Raw genomic sequence first — 18,638 nt, forward strand, 5'->3', positions numbered from 1 at the left:
GGTCCTTTGAACAGCAAAATTTATGTGAACAAATGAAATGTAACTTATCAAAGATATGTTTTCTTTCCAAGGGTGTAAGAGGAAATTTTCTATACAACTAGACTTGATGAAAATCTCAACAATTTCGGAGTGTGGTTTGTAGTGAGAAAGAAATATTGGGATCATATATTTATATCTGAAAAAATTAATGCTGTCATTCTTTTAGTGCCCCTCACTGACTAAAGTTCCTGCCTGGCCACAACTGACCGCATTGACATTTTCCTAGTCAAATCAAATATTACCTGCTGGCAGATGAGATCAGGATCAGAGGAAACCCAGTAAAATAATGCACCATCATCTGTGAGAGCCACACTATACACCATCCCAGCAGCAATAGCAACCACGTGGAGCCGCTCCATGCGGTGAAACTTTAACGGTATGCTCCCACTTTTCTTCACATTTCTAGCAATGACTACACGTCTTGGAGTAACAAGCCTGTGACCCCAAGTGAAAACCTGCCAGCCACGGTGAACCAGTACACCAAGTCATTAAATAACAATAAAAGTATCAGTGATAATAATGCACATACAAACAAACAAATCTTCTAAAGTTACCTCTCCATCACCACCTAAAACAAGTGTATGATATTTTGCAGCTGAAACTCCTGTGAAGACCTTTCCTTTCAAGTATTCAACCACTCTTGGGGTGTAATTTGAAGCTGAGTTAGATGTCCCATAACCAAGCTGGCCCTCCCTGTTGCAGCCCCATGTAAAAACTTCACCGGATTCAGAAACCACAGCAGTGTGTTTGTTTGCTGCAGCAACAGCAACAATCTTTGATCGAAGGGAACTCACTCTACGAGGTGTAGGTTGGGTATCCACTGAAGTGTAGCCAAGCTGACCCTCTACATCATTTTAAAAAAAAAACAGTGAGAACTCCATTTCAAATTTTGATTTAAGACAAAAAATTAATCAACATCAAGTTAAAACCCAACACATTTAACCTCTATTGGATCCCCAGGTGAAAACTTCTCCACCCTCTGTTGCAATAACAGTGTGATGTTTGGCTGCTGCAATTGCCTTGACATGGCGGGATCCTAAACCAGAAGTCACAAGCCGTGGAGTGATAACTGCAGCTTGACCACTACAGAGGAAAAAATAAGAAGTGTCTAATTGATTATTCACAATTACTTCACAGAAGCTACACAACTAATAGAAGGAAATAGTTGGCAATGCAGTGCACAGCACAACTATAAGGAATACTTCTATCTCAAATGAACAAACAGGGATTGCGCTACTCTGTTTCTTACACACGGCGCTTAAAACCACTATAAAGAATTTTTCACTTCTATTTGAGAGGAAGTGGTCAAAGTTGTAGGTTAAAAAGTAAAAAACAAAAACAAAACAAAATGAAACACACAAAAGAAAGCGTAAATGCACCCACACTTCTTGATCAACTTAATACATTACACACATCATTGTTTGTGTAAACAAATATTTATGAATTTGTGTGCAAGGAATAAATTTCATTTCTTTTGAAAATTGAACCTAATTAACATCAAAAAGAGAATCTCTAGATCTGAAATTTTCCAAAATTTATAATACGGAAGCAAAAATGCATGTGGAAAAAAAAATGCTTTATCCTAATCTTTCAATTAGATTATTCATAATTTTGTACCTGTGGATATCAAAGTCAGGATGTCCAAGGCGGCCACCCCTTCCAAATCCCCAGGCATAGACTTCTCCCTGGGTACCAACTGCCACACTATGAAACTTTGCAGCAGAAACCAATTTGATAAAAGATCCATGAAGCGAATCAACTTTGCACGGTAACTTCTGCATGTGAGCATTTCCAGTACCAAGTTGATAGTTCACACCACTTCCCCAACTAAACAACTCCGTTGCCGCTGAACAATCAAAAAAAAACAGTGAAGTTAATAAGTTGATAATTCACACCACTTCCCCAACTGAACAACCCCATTGCCACTGAACAATCACAAAAAAAAAAAGGTGAAGTCAAAAAGTTATTGATGCAGGACAGTTGGTCATCCTTAAAACAAGTACATTATATTTGAAAAAACCCATATGACCCTCAAATATCACAAGTCAGAACACTGCACTGACTACCTGAATTCTGACCATTCCCCACAACCTGCAACACTGGCCCAGAGAGGAGATCGATGGGTGATCGAGATTTAGAATCCTCCAGTGAAATAGAAGCACCTGACTGAAGAAGGATACTTGCCACAGCGAGATGACCAAAATGCAAAGCCCTATGAAGGCTACTCCACCCTGATTCTCCATCCTGATACAGAATTTAAATGGTCTCACACAGAGATTAAACACAGTTTCATCATGATCATGCATTGGGATAAAAAGTTTCCCATGTCACACAAAATTTATGTTTCGCAACAGGGTTAAAACGATTCAATCTAGCTAACACAAAACAATATGCATTGATCAGTTCAATAAAATTGTGGACAGATGAGATGGACAGCCGATATCCTTTTATCTTGATGTTTTCTACAAGCTCATTAAGAACCATCAGAAAGTTTTCCCAACAAAGTAATATTATAAATCCTAAAACTGAGGCAACTTTCAATGATCAACAGTTATTGTGTTATCTCAGCTACCACTTTACAAATATTGGGGAATTACCATGCCACATGTTCCAGACAAGAGGCAAGGAATAGAAAACATATGGACATACCAAAATGTCAACTTCCCAAAATACATAGAAGATTCAAGAACAAAGCCATGCCCCCTGAATTCCACCCAAAGGGAGATCATGCCTCCCTCCAGCAAAGAAAAGGGAGCTGACGTACATGACCAATATGGCAGAAGAATGGGAAGGCAAGAAAAGAGTAAATCGCTAAAGAAGACTGCTTAACTGTCTTCTGGGCAACACTTGCCCAAAGTTGGGGCTCACTAATTATGGCCCACACAACTCACAATAGATTAAAAGACTCAATGTAGATGTTACAACTCCAATTCCCTCCCATGTCTCGAAACATTAACATTTATAGTTTAAAACAAGAAGTCGTTAACTAGTTATAGAAACCAGCAGTTAGAAGACAATATCTTCTAGATTTAGTACCATGACAAATACCTTTGAAAGCTACACCACTGATGACTCATCTTTCAACTAGTAGTACTCAAACCTGCAGCGCAGTTGTCTTGTAAAAAAAACTGCAGTGCCATGTTAACCCAAGCCCCAGGCTTGGGGAATGAGTTCTTGAAATCTATCAACTTGGACTACACAAAAATGTGGAGGCAGGCCTATGTACACACTTAGGTAATTGGTGATGCCACATATCAGCGAAATCCAAGTTATTGGGCCTTTTTTTTTTTTTTTTGGTATCCACAAGTAAAGAATGTAATATGCTTGGAGGGGAAAAAAAATGTGCCAAATAATTTCCGAATTGATCAAGGAGGGGGAAAGTATCTAAATATTAATTAACCATATTAAAGAAATGATACTTGCACATGATAATAAATATAATCAACTGATCAAACTTTCATGATCTTAAGTGTTGATTATCATCCTTCCACATAGTCTGGCCAATGTGTACGGTTATCTCACAAAAAATTTTAAATCAAGGTTGCTGAGTAGCAACACCAAGAGCAATTTATTCAAGGGTAAAATATGCATACTGCAAAGTGGTACAAGTGATTATGCATAAAGCTATTAGTCCTCCTTTGTGAGCTAAGATACCAGCCATCATTGGACCCCATAGTCCAAGACCAACCCACCACATGAAAAGCATTCAGAATGTGACTGAAGGTAACTTAACAACTTGTTAAAACAAAAAAGTACTTACATATTTCACTAGGCTGAACTGGTGGATTTTCTAGAAACATAATTTATCATATTTTTTCCAAGATTTCTCTGATTAATCTACATAATTGCATAAATCATATGTAACATTTAATGACAAACAATAGCAAGCTTCTCTCAATAACTCTCTTGGTGGTTTGTTTTCCTCAACTTCATGATTTTTACAAAACTAATGGCCTACATAACTATAATAGTTATTTAAAGGCAACAGACATTGACCTCATTAAGCAGGAAAAAAGTGATGTGAGGCATGGTAATGAAGGTCAATATCTGATGCATGGTTTTAAATAAAGGCCGCGACCGTTACGTAACGCCGTTACGTAAAGGTTTTTTGGGTTACCGATACTGTTACACACCGCGAAATCAGTGGGAAGAAAAATCATGGCCGTAGCGGCCGTTACGTAACCGCTACAAGACTGTTACACCAAAAAAATATTTTATTTTTTACTTTTTCTTCTCACTTTTTCTCTCTCTTTCATATATCATTCTCAATATACCAAGTGGCAAGAGGGGGAAAAGATTATAATGAGGATGACAATGATACAAAATTTGCTTTTTCTTTAAATACTCACAATAGATGCATTAATTAACAATTTCAAAATACTAACTTGTAAGGAATTTTTTTATAATAATATTAGTAATGTGATATTTATGTTCTTTATTATTCAACTTCAACCTTCTTTCTTTTCTAGCTATTTTATATTTATATTATTCGTATGTCTTATATGTCTAATAGACTAATGGAGTGTATAATGTATTTTATTTTATTAATTCATTTAGCACACATAAGAATTTATCACAGATAAGAACAATGAGAAGTATAAATACGCGCGCACACGTAATTTTCTATCAATGATGGTTTAAAACAAATGTAAACTTGTTGCCCTTACCAAATAACTTAGTTACTCGAACTAAAGGGTCCAAAATACACTAAAACCCTTTCTAAGAATGGCCAAAAGCTTAAAACATGCAAGTACGTTAATATGCACAAGGTTGTGTGTGCTTCAAAAAAATTCACGGCCGTTACACCCGCTTCCCGTTATGTAACATCCGCTACTCCTGCTTCCCGTTACACCTGTTACCGTTACGTTACACTACCCGCTACCGCGATTTAAAACCATGATCTGATGCATGCAAATGACTCGGGCTAAAATGTAAAACGTAAAGTTTAAAAATTTAATCCTGCGAAAAAATAATATGATCATATACTTTATCCAAAAAGAACATAATCAAACAACGAAGTATTTGGTTCTTAAAAATAAATAAATAAATTTTGTTATATGTTAAATTTCATAAAATTCTCTGACAAATGTACATATAGTTCACAGTTTTAAAAAATAATATAATGGTGAATTTACATCAGAAAATATTATCATTTTTTTTTCATTCATTGCCCCTACTGACTAGTTCCCGACTCTGCTGCTGCTGAGAGAGGAAATAGAATCCAGGATTGACAGTTACAACACAACATCTGGTGATCACGTTGGTGATTATGTGTGTGTGTGTGTGTGTGTGTGTGTGTGTGTGAGAGAGAGAGAGAGAGGGAGAGAGATGTTTGATAATGGGATGAAGGACGTAGAAATTACTATTTTATGATAGTTTACTTTCCAGGGAGAAACACTGCAGTCCTATAAACAGTAAAGACAAAGATGAAATAATAGCAGGAAATTGTACATGAGTGGCAAATGTTAAAACACTTAATAACATCCACTTCACATTTGGGTTCATCATATATGTTTGGAACTCTTCATGTCTTAAATCCTTTGTCTCCTTGTATTTCCCACTCCTATTTTAATGTTTTCCTGAATCATTGGAGAAATTCTCTAGGGCTGTGTGTGCAAATTCATATTCTACTACCCCCGATAAGGCACCTGTCATTCTCCATACCCAAACTGATACGTGCAATCCACACAACATTCTCCATGTATAAAGGCAAGAATGAAGCTTCCCCCACTCTCTTTCTAAAAACTGAATCCATTATCAATAAAATTTGATGCCTAATGACCAATAATTTTGCAAGAACCCACCCTACAGTAGTCCCCACATTCAATCAGATATAACACCCAAATTGGCGAATGCCTAAATAGCCAGCCAAGCTATTCATCTCTCTTTCCACGCATACATAACTGGTTGAGTAATGAGTTGCTGCTGTTTATAACACCTTTTAATGGTATTTCATGCAATTCCGCAGTTGTTCACATATTCCATGGAAATTAACACATCAAATACATATTTCATGAGCATTGGCTGAGCAATGTAGAGTCTTCACTTCATGCTTCAGAAAATCGATTAAGAATTAAATAACTTGTGGTTGTTTTAAGTGTTCCAACCACATTATAAAATTGATTAAGAGCTAAATGTTAGCCACAATAAAAAAATTGTTCAGAGTTCAGGATCTCATATTTGCATCTCTTCCTAGAACTTACTTTTAATCCTCAATACTTCTATTTATTTTCCCTACCTCTGTCAAATTATTTAAGTAGAAATAAAGAGCCCAGAAGTTCTCAAAGGAGAATGCTACAGCATGCAAGCAACAGCTGTGTTACTTTGTAATTTTTATTGTATGTTCTCTTTTTATTCTTACCCTATGTTTGGAGAGGCCTTGGATTTGGATTTGTATTAGATTTAGATAAGATGTAATATAAAAATTGTATTGAACTTTGTCCAAATCCATCCATATCCAAATCCAAGGCTCAAAATTCATACTCCCAAATGCAACGTTAGGGAACTTTTATTGCCATCATATCTTTAGGATTCTAGGATATCTTTTATTTTGGAAATTAGTGTGTTAGTTTATTTAGATTTTTAAAATCATATATTTTTTTCCCAAGCATGGCAAGCCTATAAAAAGCCCCTATCTACTAGTTTTAGGCAGAGTTATATTACAAGTATCTTTTGTTGGACACTAGTCCTGCATCAAGTGGAATTGAAGCAGACTCTGATCCAAGTAGGCTGTCACTGTTATTTGAGGGTTCACAATTTCAAATCAAATCACCATGGCTGTTAGTGTTTGACAGGATTGTCAGCACATTTCTACTTAAAACTCATACAGTTTGCAAGTAACTTAAATTGGCATGCACTGCTACAACCTCCACATCCACCTCCACCACTGTTGCTAACAAATAGCCTGTTATTCATAAACCAACCACCATCTGCATGTATCACCACTGTCAGCAGAAGATCCCCACACCCTCAACGATCCCTCTGCTCTGTTAGCTAACTGGGGAAAAAAAAAAAAGCAGTGCTGCGGCAACAGAGTAATTGTCGCTGCAAGTTACTAATCATAGAAGCATAACTTGAAAAATTAAATAAATAAAACTGCAAGAACTAATCTCCAAAGGCCTAAACCACAACCAAGCCCTAACCAAAATCACCATCTCCATGTAGCACCACTGTTAGCACGACGACTCCATACCCTCAGCAATCCCCATGCTTTTAGAAGCATAACCAGAAATAAATAATAAAATAAAATAAACAGCAAGCCCTAATCGCCATTGGTCTAAACCACAACCGAGCCTATCCTACATAACCTCTGCTCGTAATCTTTTTCAGTCCATCAACCAAACCACCCTACTTTTGCAGATCAGATCAAAAGTCCTTTGTGCTGTCAGCAGGACTCTTAATCAGAATCCATAGAAATCCTCCTCAGGGTCATCCTATCTTTGTCAGAATGACAACAGTTTCATGGGCCACTGTTGCAGCTGCAAGACTTGCCAGAGCAAATTTCCTTGTAAAGCATCATCCTCTCCGTGTTGGTCATAAAACCTTGCTGCTTGTCATTCATCAGCCAAGCTACCACAGCCAGATTCAGCTTTGCTCAAAAGGAGGAGTTAAAAAACTGGGCCAGTCAAACCACACCAGACCATGAACTAAACTGAGCCGAAAGAAGCTAGTAAAAAAAAAAAGGAGAAAAGGGGTGATTAACTTGGCCTCTTCAATAGAAAAGGAAAAGTTCAATTCTAGAATAAGCAAGCTTGGCGTTATGCTTTACACTCTTATATCAATCATGATCCTAATTATTGTGATTAGGGAGAGGCCTTCCTTTGAGTTCATTAAAGAACAAGCTTTCCAGAAAGAAGAGGTGAATGAGGATGCTACTATTGAGCTTGAAGAGCCACCGGAAGAAATAATGGGTGCCTCAACATTAAAGCCTGAGCCCCAACCAATTATATTTATCATTCCAAGTAAATTTGTCAGCTGCACTACAATGGTTCTTCCATCATAAAATTTCATTGTTTTGAATCCAGAAAATTGCATTGGTCCCCATCAAGTCTGCAGTCTTTACTCTTAATCCTTCAGATATATAAATTCTAGGTCAAATTCTTTCCAACAACAACAAAGGGAGAATGGTGCAGCATGCAAGCAAGAGCTAATCTACTTTTCCAATTTTTTATTGTATTTTAGTTTTTTATTTAGAAAAAATTTATTGGGATCGTATATTTTAGATTCTAGGGATAATTTTATTTAGGAAATTAATATTTTAGTTTATTTAGATTTCTAAAATTAGTTGTCTCATTCCCCAAGCTGTGGAAGCCTATAAAAGGCTTAACAGTTTTAGGTAGGATTGAATTACAATTATTTTGTGTTTGACATTAGTCCTGGATCATAGGAAAGAACAAAATACAACTTGTTCAGAAATTACTGCTCCCGATGTTCTGGTTTTATACTGGCTGAACAGATTACTTTTGCCTCAAAGCGGGAACCAACCCCTGCTGGTCGAGGAGATCACACTCAGCAAGATTCTTCAATTTCTGTTAACTTTGCTTGGGTTTTCTGTTTGTGCTAATTGCTCCTGCATCAGTGATCCTTTAAGATCAGTGATCAATTTCCTTTCCTAAGTTAAAATTGATCCAGAGTTCAGGTTATCCCAATTCCCTGTTTTAGGTATTTGCAGTTACATCTAAAGAAAACACAAATAACAAATATATCCTCCTCATTCAAACACAACTGTAACAGAAATAAGACCAAGACTTCAACAACGTAACAAAGCACAAGGGGAAAATAAAAATAGATAAAATTTAAATACCATATTAATGTAACAACCAAGCTATGCATGGTAAATCAAATCCCATGTGAGGGGGAAAAGATACATAGAGATATAAAGTAGAAAGTGACAGTATAACTTCATGAAAGCGAACTATGACCAAACTCATCCACCAGCCATCATATATAGTGCAAGTGTGCATGCATTTGTAAACACTAAAATGAAATAAAGGATCAGATAACACACACCCTTGCATCAGGGTCTGCACCAGCAGCAAGGAGTCTCCTAACGATGGGGACATGATTTCTCCATGTTGCAATATGAAGAGGAGTCAAGCCAAACATATTTCTTGAGTTGATATTGCCCCCATTCTTCTTCAGCAGCACCAAAGCTGACTCTACATCAGCCAAGGATCCCTCTCGCACAACAAGCCACAAATCTTTCTGTGATCCCCCAGATAAATTTTTCCTAGCGGTTGTTTTCAGATTCTGCTTTTGGCCTTGATAAAGTAGACCCTCCATTAAAATTTGTGTGATCACAAATAATCTTAATAACTATTTAACTTTCACAAAATTGCAACTTCAATATACTGAGGGATGGCTTCTACAATCAAGGATAAATATGCCTCCTCATAATGTCAGGAGCCAGATTCCCCAACATCTTCTTAAGAAGTAGGCCATGACCATTGAAAGGCAATCCACTCAGGCCCTTGAACAATATTCTGTCTAATTCATATTTGGATCTGCTATCCAGTTTCAGCATTGAGAAAAGGAAAAGATAACCATTTTAAAAGAAAAATTCAGAACCATTAACCGCTACACCATCCATGCTGTCTTTGTAGGAAAACACGAACCAATTATGGCAGCAAATCTGTCATCACAGTTCATAATCTAAAGAGATATTGCAAATAAATCAATACTTTAGTCGATAAGATTTTTCTTCAAATAAAAATCAATACTTGAAAATGGAGCCAAACACAAAATAAACATATCAACTTGAACTGAAGTTTATGTAATGTCAACTTTCATTTAAACACTGATAATAAGAAATAGATAACTGCATAAAAGTTCATCATAGTGACTACACTCAGAACGAAGAGATGAAACATGTGTCATAAAAATGACTCAGTAAATTAGAAACATATATCTCTAATTCTAGTAAAGTGCATTACAACCAAAAAAAAAAAACTCTGGAAAATATGATAAAGTGTTAAACGAATATATGCAGTGTAAACAAAAGACATTCTCAACAATATGGAAGTCAAAATATGCTTTGTATAATTGCAACTGTATCTGTGGCATGATATTTTATAATGAGGAACAGTGAAGGAATATGCAAAAGTGAGGCTTTTCGAATGAGCACCGTCGGTAACTACATTGTTATAATTGAGTCTAAAGTTTCTTTTGCATCACATAGATAAGAAATTTAAAGCAACCTACAAAAATATTATTTGCTTTTCAAATTTGAAGAAATTTCTTTTTCCTCTTATTCCCCAATTTAAATTGTTGAAAATGGTCCCCCATTATATTGTTAGTGTCTTCAATTCACACAGTTTGAAGGGTAGTAAAGTGACTCATTTAATTTTTTGGGTGAAACTCTACCTTTTCCCAATGTCTATAGGAATGTGCAACTCTCTGCTGATAAACTAACACTTTTACATCCATTGGGGGGTGGGGGGAGGGGAGAAAAGAAACTGCAACATAAATATTCACATATTGGATACTTTGAGTTTACATTAAGATTTAAACACTAACGTGAATTGCACATAATTTTATTACAATTGATCTTAAAACCAAAGCTCAAAGAAAATAAAACACTCAAATAACCAACAAAAATCAGTAATTGTGCATGTACCAATATACCAAACACTTGCAATAACAATAACAATCTCATATTGGCTCGAAAATCCGATCCATACAAAGAAAGGCATTAATGCACACATGTGCTAAATTTCATGCATTCCCGAGACGACTTCCGTTTGCACTCCCAGTCAAATCAGACGACAAAGACACTAAAACCGAAAATTGGCATAACACTTCCACATTCTACCCAATTTTAAGAATTGATGACTTTCGGGCTCAATTGGGGATTATCGCCGCACCGATTAGGAAAGAAACGATAAATGTCAAAGCACAGATTGAAAATCACAGGAACCCAATCGAAAATCCACCCAAATGGATCACACCAATCGCCCGAAATCACAAATTTCAACCAAAAAAGCAGCCAGAAATACCCGCCCAAAATGGTAGCTTTAAACCACGCCAAAGCATGTAAAAAAACACCACCCATTTCAAAAAAAAAAAAAAACAGTACAAAAAAAGAATGAAAAACGCACAAGAAATGAACAAACCCGAGTGCAGAGAATTGTGGTAGAACCAACATCGAACATCAAATGTAACATAGGATTGAGTGGGAATGAGGACATCACCTGAGGCTTCAGGAACAGAGGAACCCAAAAATCATGAACAGTGAGAAGGAGAAATCCAATTAAAATCTGCTTTTTTCTATGTTATTCTCGTTATATGGTGCTGGTTTCTCGTGGGCAGAGAGAATCGAACCAGAGAATATACCTGCAGACACAAAGCCGTAGAAGGGAGTTTTAGAAATCGAGCAGTTCAACGACAGGCAGTTTCGGAATGGCAAAAATATTGCGTGACGCAAATGCCCTCGTACTTTCATCGGATTGACGTGCGCCGGACTCCCTTCTGTTTGGAAATGGGGGTTCCTCTGGGATCGACCCCCATTTCCAAACGGCTGTTGTCTATGCCTGACACGTGGTATGCTATCATGTCGCCACGTGTCCTAAAAATGATCGAGCAAATATTAGAATTAAATTTTTATTTTGCACTTAGATACTCCTGTCCAATTAAATAATGCCACATAGACCATATGACTCACAATATCATAACATTATTTTATTAAAATGACATAGACATTAAAGATATTTCTTATTTGGTTCTTGAAAGTTATTTTACAAGATTCAATTGTCTGGTTAACATATGGCAAGCTTATGTACATTTTTTTTATTTAAAAATATAAAAAATCAATTATAAGGGTTGTTTGGCATTATTGAAATCTTACGTCAAAATATTATTTATTTTAATACAATTTTAATGAGGAGAATATCAAAATTTTAATCATATTGAACACACCTAGACCTCTAAAATAAACGAAAGGGTTAAAGTTTTAAAAAAAATTTAAAAAAAAAACACCTTTTTTTTTTAAAAAGCCGGAAGTCACCCACATAGCGGCTCCATCCCAAATTTATTAATAACTCTCGCTTATGGTGGAAGAATATTGTGAAAACAAAAGAACACTTGGAACTTATATAATAACCAATAAAACACTCTCGTGCATCAGACCAAACAAAAAAAGAAAACAAACTTATACAAATACCAAAAGCAAACCAACTAAACATACATCATATAAGTCGCACTCATCTGATCCAATCTATACAAACTTTTGGTAACTTTAGGAAGTTAACTACTATTTGTAAACAAAATATTCCTCCTCATGGCATCTTGTCGAGTCAAAGGATCTGCGACTTTATTTCCTTCTCTATACAAATGATTTATAAAAAAATCTACTCCCTCCAATAAACTAATAAGCTACTCCCAAAAATCCCATAAATACCATAAAAACATTTATTGGATCTTATCCAATTTACTACAATATTCGAATCACATTCAATGTCAATACTGGTATGACCCAATTGTTTGCAAAGTTTTGTTCCTTCCATCACTGCTCTCAATTCAGTTTCATTATTAGAATAAGAACCAAAATATTTTGAAAAACCAAAAATAAAAGAACTTGTACAGTCTTTAAGGATATCACCATCACCCGCCGGCCCTAGGTTCTCCAAGCTGCTCCAATCCAAATTTAATTTCAATCTCCTTTGTCTTGGTTTTAACCATCTCACACCTTGCATAACTTTATTTTTTCTATTCATAATCTACACTTCCATATTCTGCAATATCCGAATATCAGCATCATTTAAATAAGTCATAACTGTCATGTTCTTACTCAAAACTCTCACCCAATTCTTAATGGACAGCCACACATCTGTACTACTCTCTAATTTTTCCTTTATTCTAACCACACATCTCCTTCTCCACAACCCTCAAACTACTAAATAAGGAATCAAACTCATCAATGTTCCCAATTGAGAGTATCGAGAAGTCCTATTAAACCACATTTGGACTCTTTCTTTCCAACTTTGGTGCCTAAGGAAAGGTACACCTACCTCTACTGAAACCTTCCTTCATATATTAGCAGTAAGATCTTCTTTATTCAAAACATGCTCTACATCTTCTAATTGTCTCATCTCACAACAATCATATGCCGAAACAAGTGATGCCCCCACACCTCTCACCTTTTCATCAACACTTAAGCACTCAAAAGCAGCCTTCCACATACAGATAACAATTTTCTTCGGCAATCATTTGTTCCAAACCCACTTTGTTTAATCAAACTTTGGAACTTTAACCCTAATAACATCTCATGCCGACTTTGTATTAAAGCAACCATTCTTTTCTGGGAGCCATAACAGGATGTCCGAAGAGTTTCTAAGTTTTCCAATTCTTTCCATCACTTCTTTCATTTTATTAAAACCTAAAATCCTTTGCAAAATTTTCACATCCCACGCATTATTAATAAGCAAATCTTTTAATCCGATATGTGAGTGTGCACCATCTGAAAATTCTAAAAATAAAGGTCTCGAATTCAAAAACTTATCATATCACAATTTTACATCTCTTTCTCTAACCTTCCACTTAGATTTACTTAACAACTCAGGCATATATTGTAGAATTTTCCTCCAAAAAGAAGAATTTGATCCATGTAGCCTACAAAGTGCAATATGTCCTCCTTTAACATATTTAACTTTAAAAATTTAACTCATAAAGAATTTTATGTTAATAACTGCCAACCAAACTTCATAAACAATGACCGTTGCACTTCTGAAATGTCACTTACTCCCATGCCCCCTTCCTCCATAGGAACACACAATTTCTTCCAAGCCCTCCATTTCATTTTTTTCTTTCTCATCCTTAAATTCCCAGAAAAAAGATGCAAACATACCTTGTATCTTTTTTATCACCAGTTTTGAGACATTTAAAACAGCTAACAGATGCAGTGACATGCTTGAAAGCACATGTCTCAACAAAACTAGATGACCTCCTTGAGACAACAGTCTACTTTTCTAGCCCTCAATTTTCTTATTAATTTTGTGAATTAAAGGATCAAAATGACAGCTCTTTAATTTACCATCCACGATCAGCACTCTCAAATACGTAAAAAGAAATTTACCTTCAATAAAACCAATCTCTTGTAGAATTTCTCCCTTCCTCTGAGTACTCAACTTTTTTGAGAAAAAAATAGCTAATTTATCTTTATTCATCCTTTCACCAGCCCAGCTTTCATACTCCTTGATCATCTCCATTAATTGTCTAACAATTTTTTTACTAGCATTAGCAAATATAATAACATCATCCCTTATGATAATAGAGTCAATAAATAATTAATAGCATATATAGGGGTTTTGGTGTTCGGTTTGGATACATCCCTCTTATAATTTTTTTCTTTAATATTCATATAGATCGACATGTGTTATAAAAATTATAACAGAATTTCAACTATCCTCCCCATTTTCTCGACTCCCAATTCCCTTGAGAAGCTTTTTTGAGTAATCTTTAAGCTCACATGTAGATTTTCATTTTACATCTAATCTAACGATTTGAATTTATATAACTTTAAGTTTTAAGTCTAGAGTTTAAGTTCAATATGCTAAATTTTTTTGAAATTGTGTCCTTAGGATCTAAATATCTTTGTAAATTTTCCTTATATGAAAGATTTGAAATTTTAAGTAAAACTTCATACTTCTGTAGCAATAGAAATTGTACATCAACAATTCTCTTTGTTTTCTCGAATTCATGTAAATTAATATTTTTATAACAATGTTTTTAATTTGCATTTAGTGATATAAATTTTGATTCGTAAATTTGAACAAATCTAAATTTTTAATATCTAAATTTTAAACTTCTAATCATTGTGCTTGTGTTAGAGCAAAGAATGAAAAATGGTCCTCATTGCATGGGAAATTAATTGCAAATACTAAATAATTAATAAAATAATTAGTAAAAATCATTATCTTGTTGAGAATTTTGGGCAAGTCATTGAAACTCTACAATGATGTAAAACATGTTTAATTTACAATGGACAAGTCAAACTTCGATAAAAAAATGTGTTTAATTTTTAAAATAAACAGAAGTGTAATAAACTCACAATATCATTGTCGAAATGCCCTCTCTTGAATAAAGTTGCATTAGTTAATAAATCATATTTCTACTATTAATTAAGAGAAGTGAAAGTAGTTTTCAATCAAATTTTTTTTTCTTCATTATTCTTAAAATACCTTCGGCCCAATAAGTTATCATTTATATGCAAAGATTTACAAAACTATTGATACATAAATAATTAAAGAATTATTTTAATTTCATTTTTTCTAAAATATTTTTTCCCTCCGATAATATCCATTAACACCCTCATTATTTCTCATTATTTGCATATTTTTTACTCTTTTCAATGTACATAGTTTGTGCACATGGCTATTAAAAGAAAAATCAAAACAAATGGGCTTGTGAGATTTTTACTTGCAGAATCACAAACCAAAAAGAGCCTTCTCGAGATTGGAAGAAATGAAGGAACTAAAATAAGTAATGTTGTAGTGCCCTAAACCCGGTGGGGCCCTTGTGTGGCATGAGTAAATATCAGTTCAGTATAGAATTTACCTAACTTTCAAATCATGATTTACAATATATATATATATATATATATATATATATATATATATATATATATATAGAAAGATGTTTTACAGAATTTACAGAATCATGATTTATAGTATACACACAGAAAGATGTTTTACAGCATTTACAGAATACCATGATATACAGATTACAGAACCATAACATTCAAATATTACAGTTTACCCAGATATTACAGTTTATACAGATCAGTTATTATAATGTTATGGTTAATTCAGTTGAAACAGAATCATGGTAAAATAATACTATATATATATATAATAGTATTATACAGTATCAAAGCCTGATGGACCAGATCAGATTTCAAAGCACGGTACTGTAGCTATTTCAGTTCAGAGTGCAACCACATATCTCAGATAGTGTGTGGATTTTATGAGTAGTCGATCATGCTTTGGGAGAGATTGCAGGCTCCCCAGTAGTCCGGGTTGAGGTGGCCAATTTGATAACAGAGGTTTCGGTTGACTTATCCTGGTAGGCCAACCAGTGTTAAGTCCTGCCTACGGGCTGCACAACCCTGTCATGAGGGGTCAAATCATGACTTACAGTTATCTATCCAAGGAAGTTTACACTATATATACAGAAAACAGTGAATATATCTATAGATACTAAAAGTATGATTAAATAGAAAGTTCAGAAACAGTTGTATTTTAAGCCACATAGTGAGTTATATTGTATTTTATTTTACATGTTATCTCAGTTTCAGTTGATTAAAAGTATATTATTCATGTAAACTTAGTTGCCACACACTGGTAATAGCATATTTCGTCTTAGTGAGAGTTGTCTCATTCCAGTAATTTAACACATTTCAGGTAATCCAACTAGACGAGCAGATTAGGCTTGGAGATAGAGGGGATCTTGTACTGCCCTATCTGTAGTGAGTGTTGAGAGATGTATTTTTGTATGGATTCTAGATGATCTAATGGAGAATACTGAAGAGATGTGTATATATATGTTTTGGGAAAATAATGAATTCTGGTATTGTAATTATGGTTATATGATTTTTTGTTTTTAACTGCATAGGTGTGTTATCTTATGAACAGGTATTCCTCGGTGCCCACTTTGGGACCGAGATGTTATAGTAGATTTTCAGAGTAGTATGATTTTGCAGTATATGTTTTTTTTTTTTTTAATGGTATGAATTTTTGGGTCGTTACAAATACACTCTCACACTTGATTGATTATTGACATTACCTAGAGTGTTATTTCACACATTTGCACTGAGATTATAATTCTTATCTTTTGGAAGTGCATTGATTATTGCTTGTGTGTATCGGTACAAATCTGCTTGTATTAGAAGTATCTTTATTTGTACGCAATTTTATATTGATTATTGTATTCCGGCGCGGCCTGCAGTGGGAATTCTCCGCCCCGTAAAGAGAGTGTGTAAAGGTTGAGGTCAGCCCTGCTTTAATTTGACCTGGTTGTATTTCGGTGCTGCTCCACCCGCTAAATGAGCCGTAGTGGAATCCTCAGACTTGTGAGTTGAGGCGAGGACGTAGGCAGTATTGGCCAAACCCCAATAACATATCGTGTGGGTACTTTATTCCGCAATTTATTTATTGCACATGTATGTTATTTTCATTAGACTGTGAATGTTGCACATGATTTAATTTCTGTATACTATATTTATCCGCGCATTTGGGATTGCATAGAGAGACCTTAGGTTGTGTTATACTACTGCTGGACATTGAACCTAGGACTAAATTTTTAATACCCAATTCACCTCCTCCTCTTGGGAATACACAAATTCCAACATATAAGAAAAACTATAAGTGATAATATGACCTTTATAGAGTATGTCATTTATAAAATGTTCATCTTTAAGTAAAAAAAAAAAAAGATAAATCATTTATAAGATGTTTATCTTTGTAAAAAATTGTGATAATATAAGCATTTTTTGGCTTAAAAAATCATGAATGTCGACACTAAAAAATAATAATATAACAAATTTTATAATTTCACTTGTTTTGACATTAAATAAATAAAATGTTTGTGTTTAAGTATAAAATTGTATTGAATGAGTTTTGGTAATCAAAGTAGCTTCTCTTTAACTTCCAATTTTCTTTTTCTTTTTTAGGCTTTCATTTTTCTTTCATTTTTTATTTCCAAGATATCCTGGCCTTTGCCTATATAACATAATCTCTACTTGATTAAAATAATGAGCCTTTTGAAAACACACAAAATAAATTCTAGCACGAGGGATACTAAAAAAGAAATATAAAATATGTTGGTCTTTTTTACTTTGAATTATGCGTAAGGGTTACCCTTAAGCACTGGATTTCAACAAAAGATATGCAAATGTTTGTAGACCAAGTTGAAGAGTACCTAGGATCAAAGTCTACAAGGACATCGACCACATTAGCGGGGAAGAATATTATGAGTCAAGCTTGTTCAAGGTATTATGCTTGCATGCAATCATTTGTATTGTGTGCATGGGATAAGTTATCATCATGTAAATACTGCTATAATTTTTATGCTTTGAGCAAGCATAAGACCTAGTGCAAAAGGGGAGCATGACTTCTCAGACAATTTGATGTTTCTTAGTGTCCTTTGAGCTAAAATAGCATATAAAACCCTTTAGGGGAAAGTGAGTATTCATTAGTCTTATAGAAGTCATAAGCATTTATTAAACGTGTTTAATTTACTAGCCTTCCTTGCTACAAAATTTTTTCTTATAGAGTTAATGAATTATATTGCTTCAAAATTTGCCACTTGCTTCCTACTTGTTTTCATGAATTGCTTACTATTTTTACTTACTTTACATTCAACTACTATGAATGTGTTACAGGGGTAAACCGCGATAATCTTTCGCTGACTAGTTAAGCAAGAGTGCTTTAGATAATGCTAAATGATTCTTTACAAGGTGTGAATTACTCAACCTGTGATAGAATAGGTCAATCATTTAGGTTACATGACATATTCTAATGGGCTAAAATGATCACATTTGACCCCAAACTATATATATGGCCTCCATGCCTAAAAGAAATAAAAGAGAACATTGTTGTCATACTTGC

The 18,638-nt window shown here is 34.6% G+C and overlaps 1 protein-coding gene across 5 annotated transcripts in view; it reads right to left on the reverse strand.

The window, feature by feature from the left end:
• The window catches only part of LOC131168537 (uncharacterized), a 39,490-nt gene extending 28,062 nt beyond the window's left edge, over positions 1–11,428 (reverse strand). For 3 of the 5 annotated variants that reach the window (XR_009140324.1, XM_058128039.1, XM_058128040.1), the window contains exons 1-7: positions 11,229–11,428; positions 9,049–9,690; positions 2,106–2,283; positions 1,657–1,885; positions 983–1,122; positions 594–883; positions 282–494 (exon numbers count right to left, since the gene is read on the reverse strand). Coding sequence is in view for 4 of the 5 variants with exons in the window: in XM_058128039.1 (XP_057984022.1) it covers positions 282–494; positions 594–883; positions 983–1,122; positions 1,657–1,885; positions 2,106–2,283; positions 9,049–9,321 (1,323 nt within the window). In the remaining variant the exon portion in view is untranslated. The remainder of the gene's footprint in view (positions 1–281; positions 495–593; positions 884–982; positions 1,123–1,656; positions 1,886–2,105; positions 2,284–9,048; positions 9,691–11,228) is intronic. The other 2 variants (XM_058128041.1, XM_058128042.1) reach the window with 2 other exon arrangements.
• Between the last annotated feature and the right edge of the window lie 7,210 nt (positions 11,429–18,638).

The sequence above is a fragment of the Malania oleifera genome, chromosome 11, assembly GCF_029873635.1.
Source record: "Malania oleifera isolate guangnan ecotype guangnan chromosome 11, ASM2987363v1, whole genome shotgun sequence".
Taxonomy (NCBI): domain Eukaryota; kingdom Viridiplantae; phylum Streptophyta; class Magnoliopsida; order Santalales; family Ximeniaceae; genus Malania; species Malania oleifera.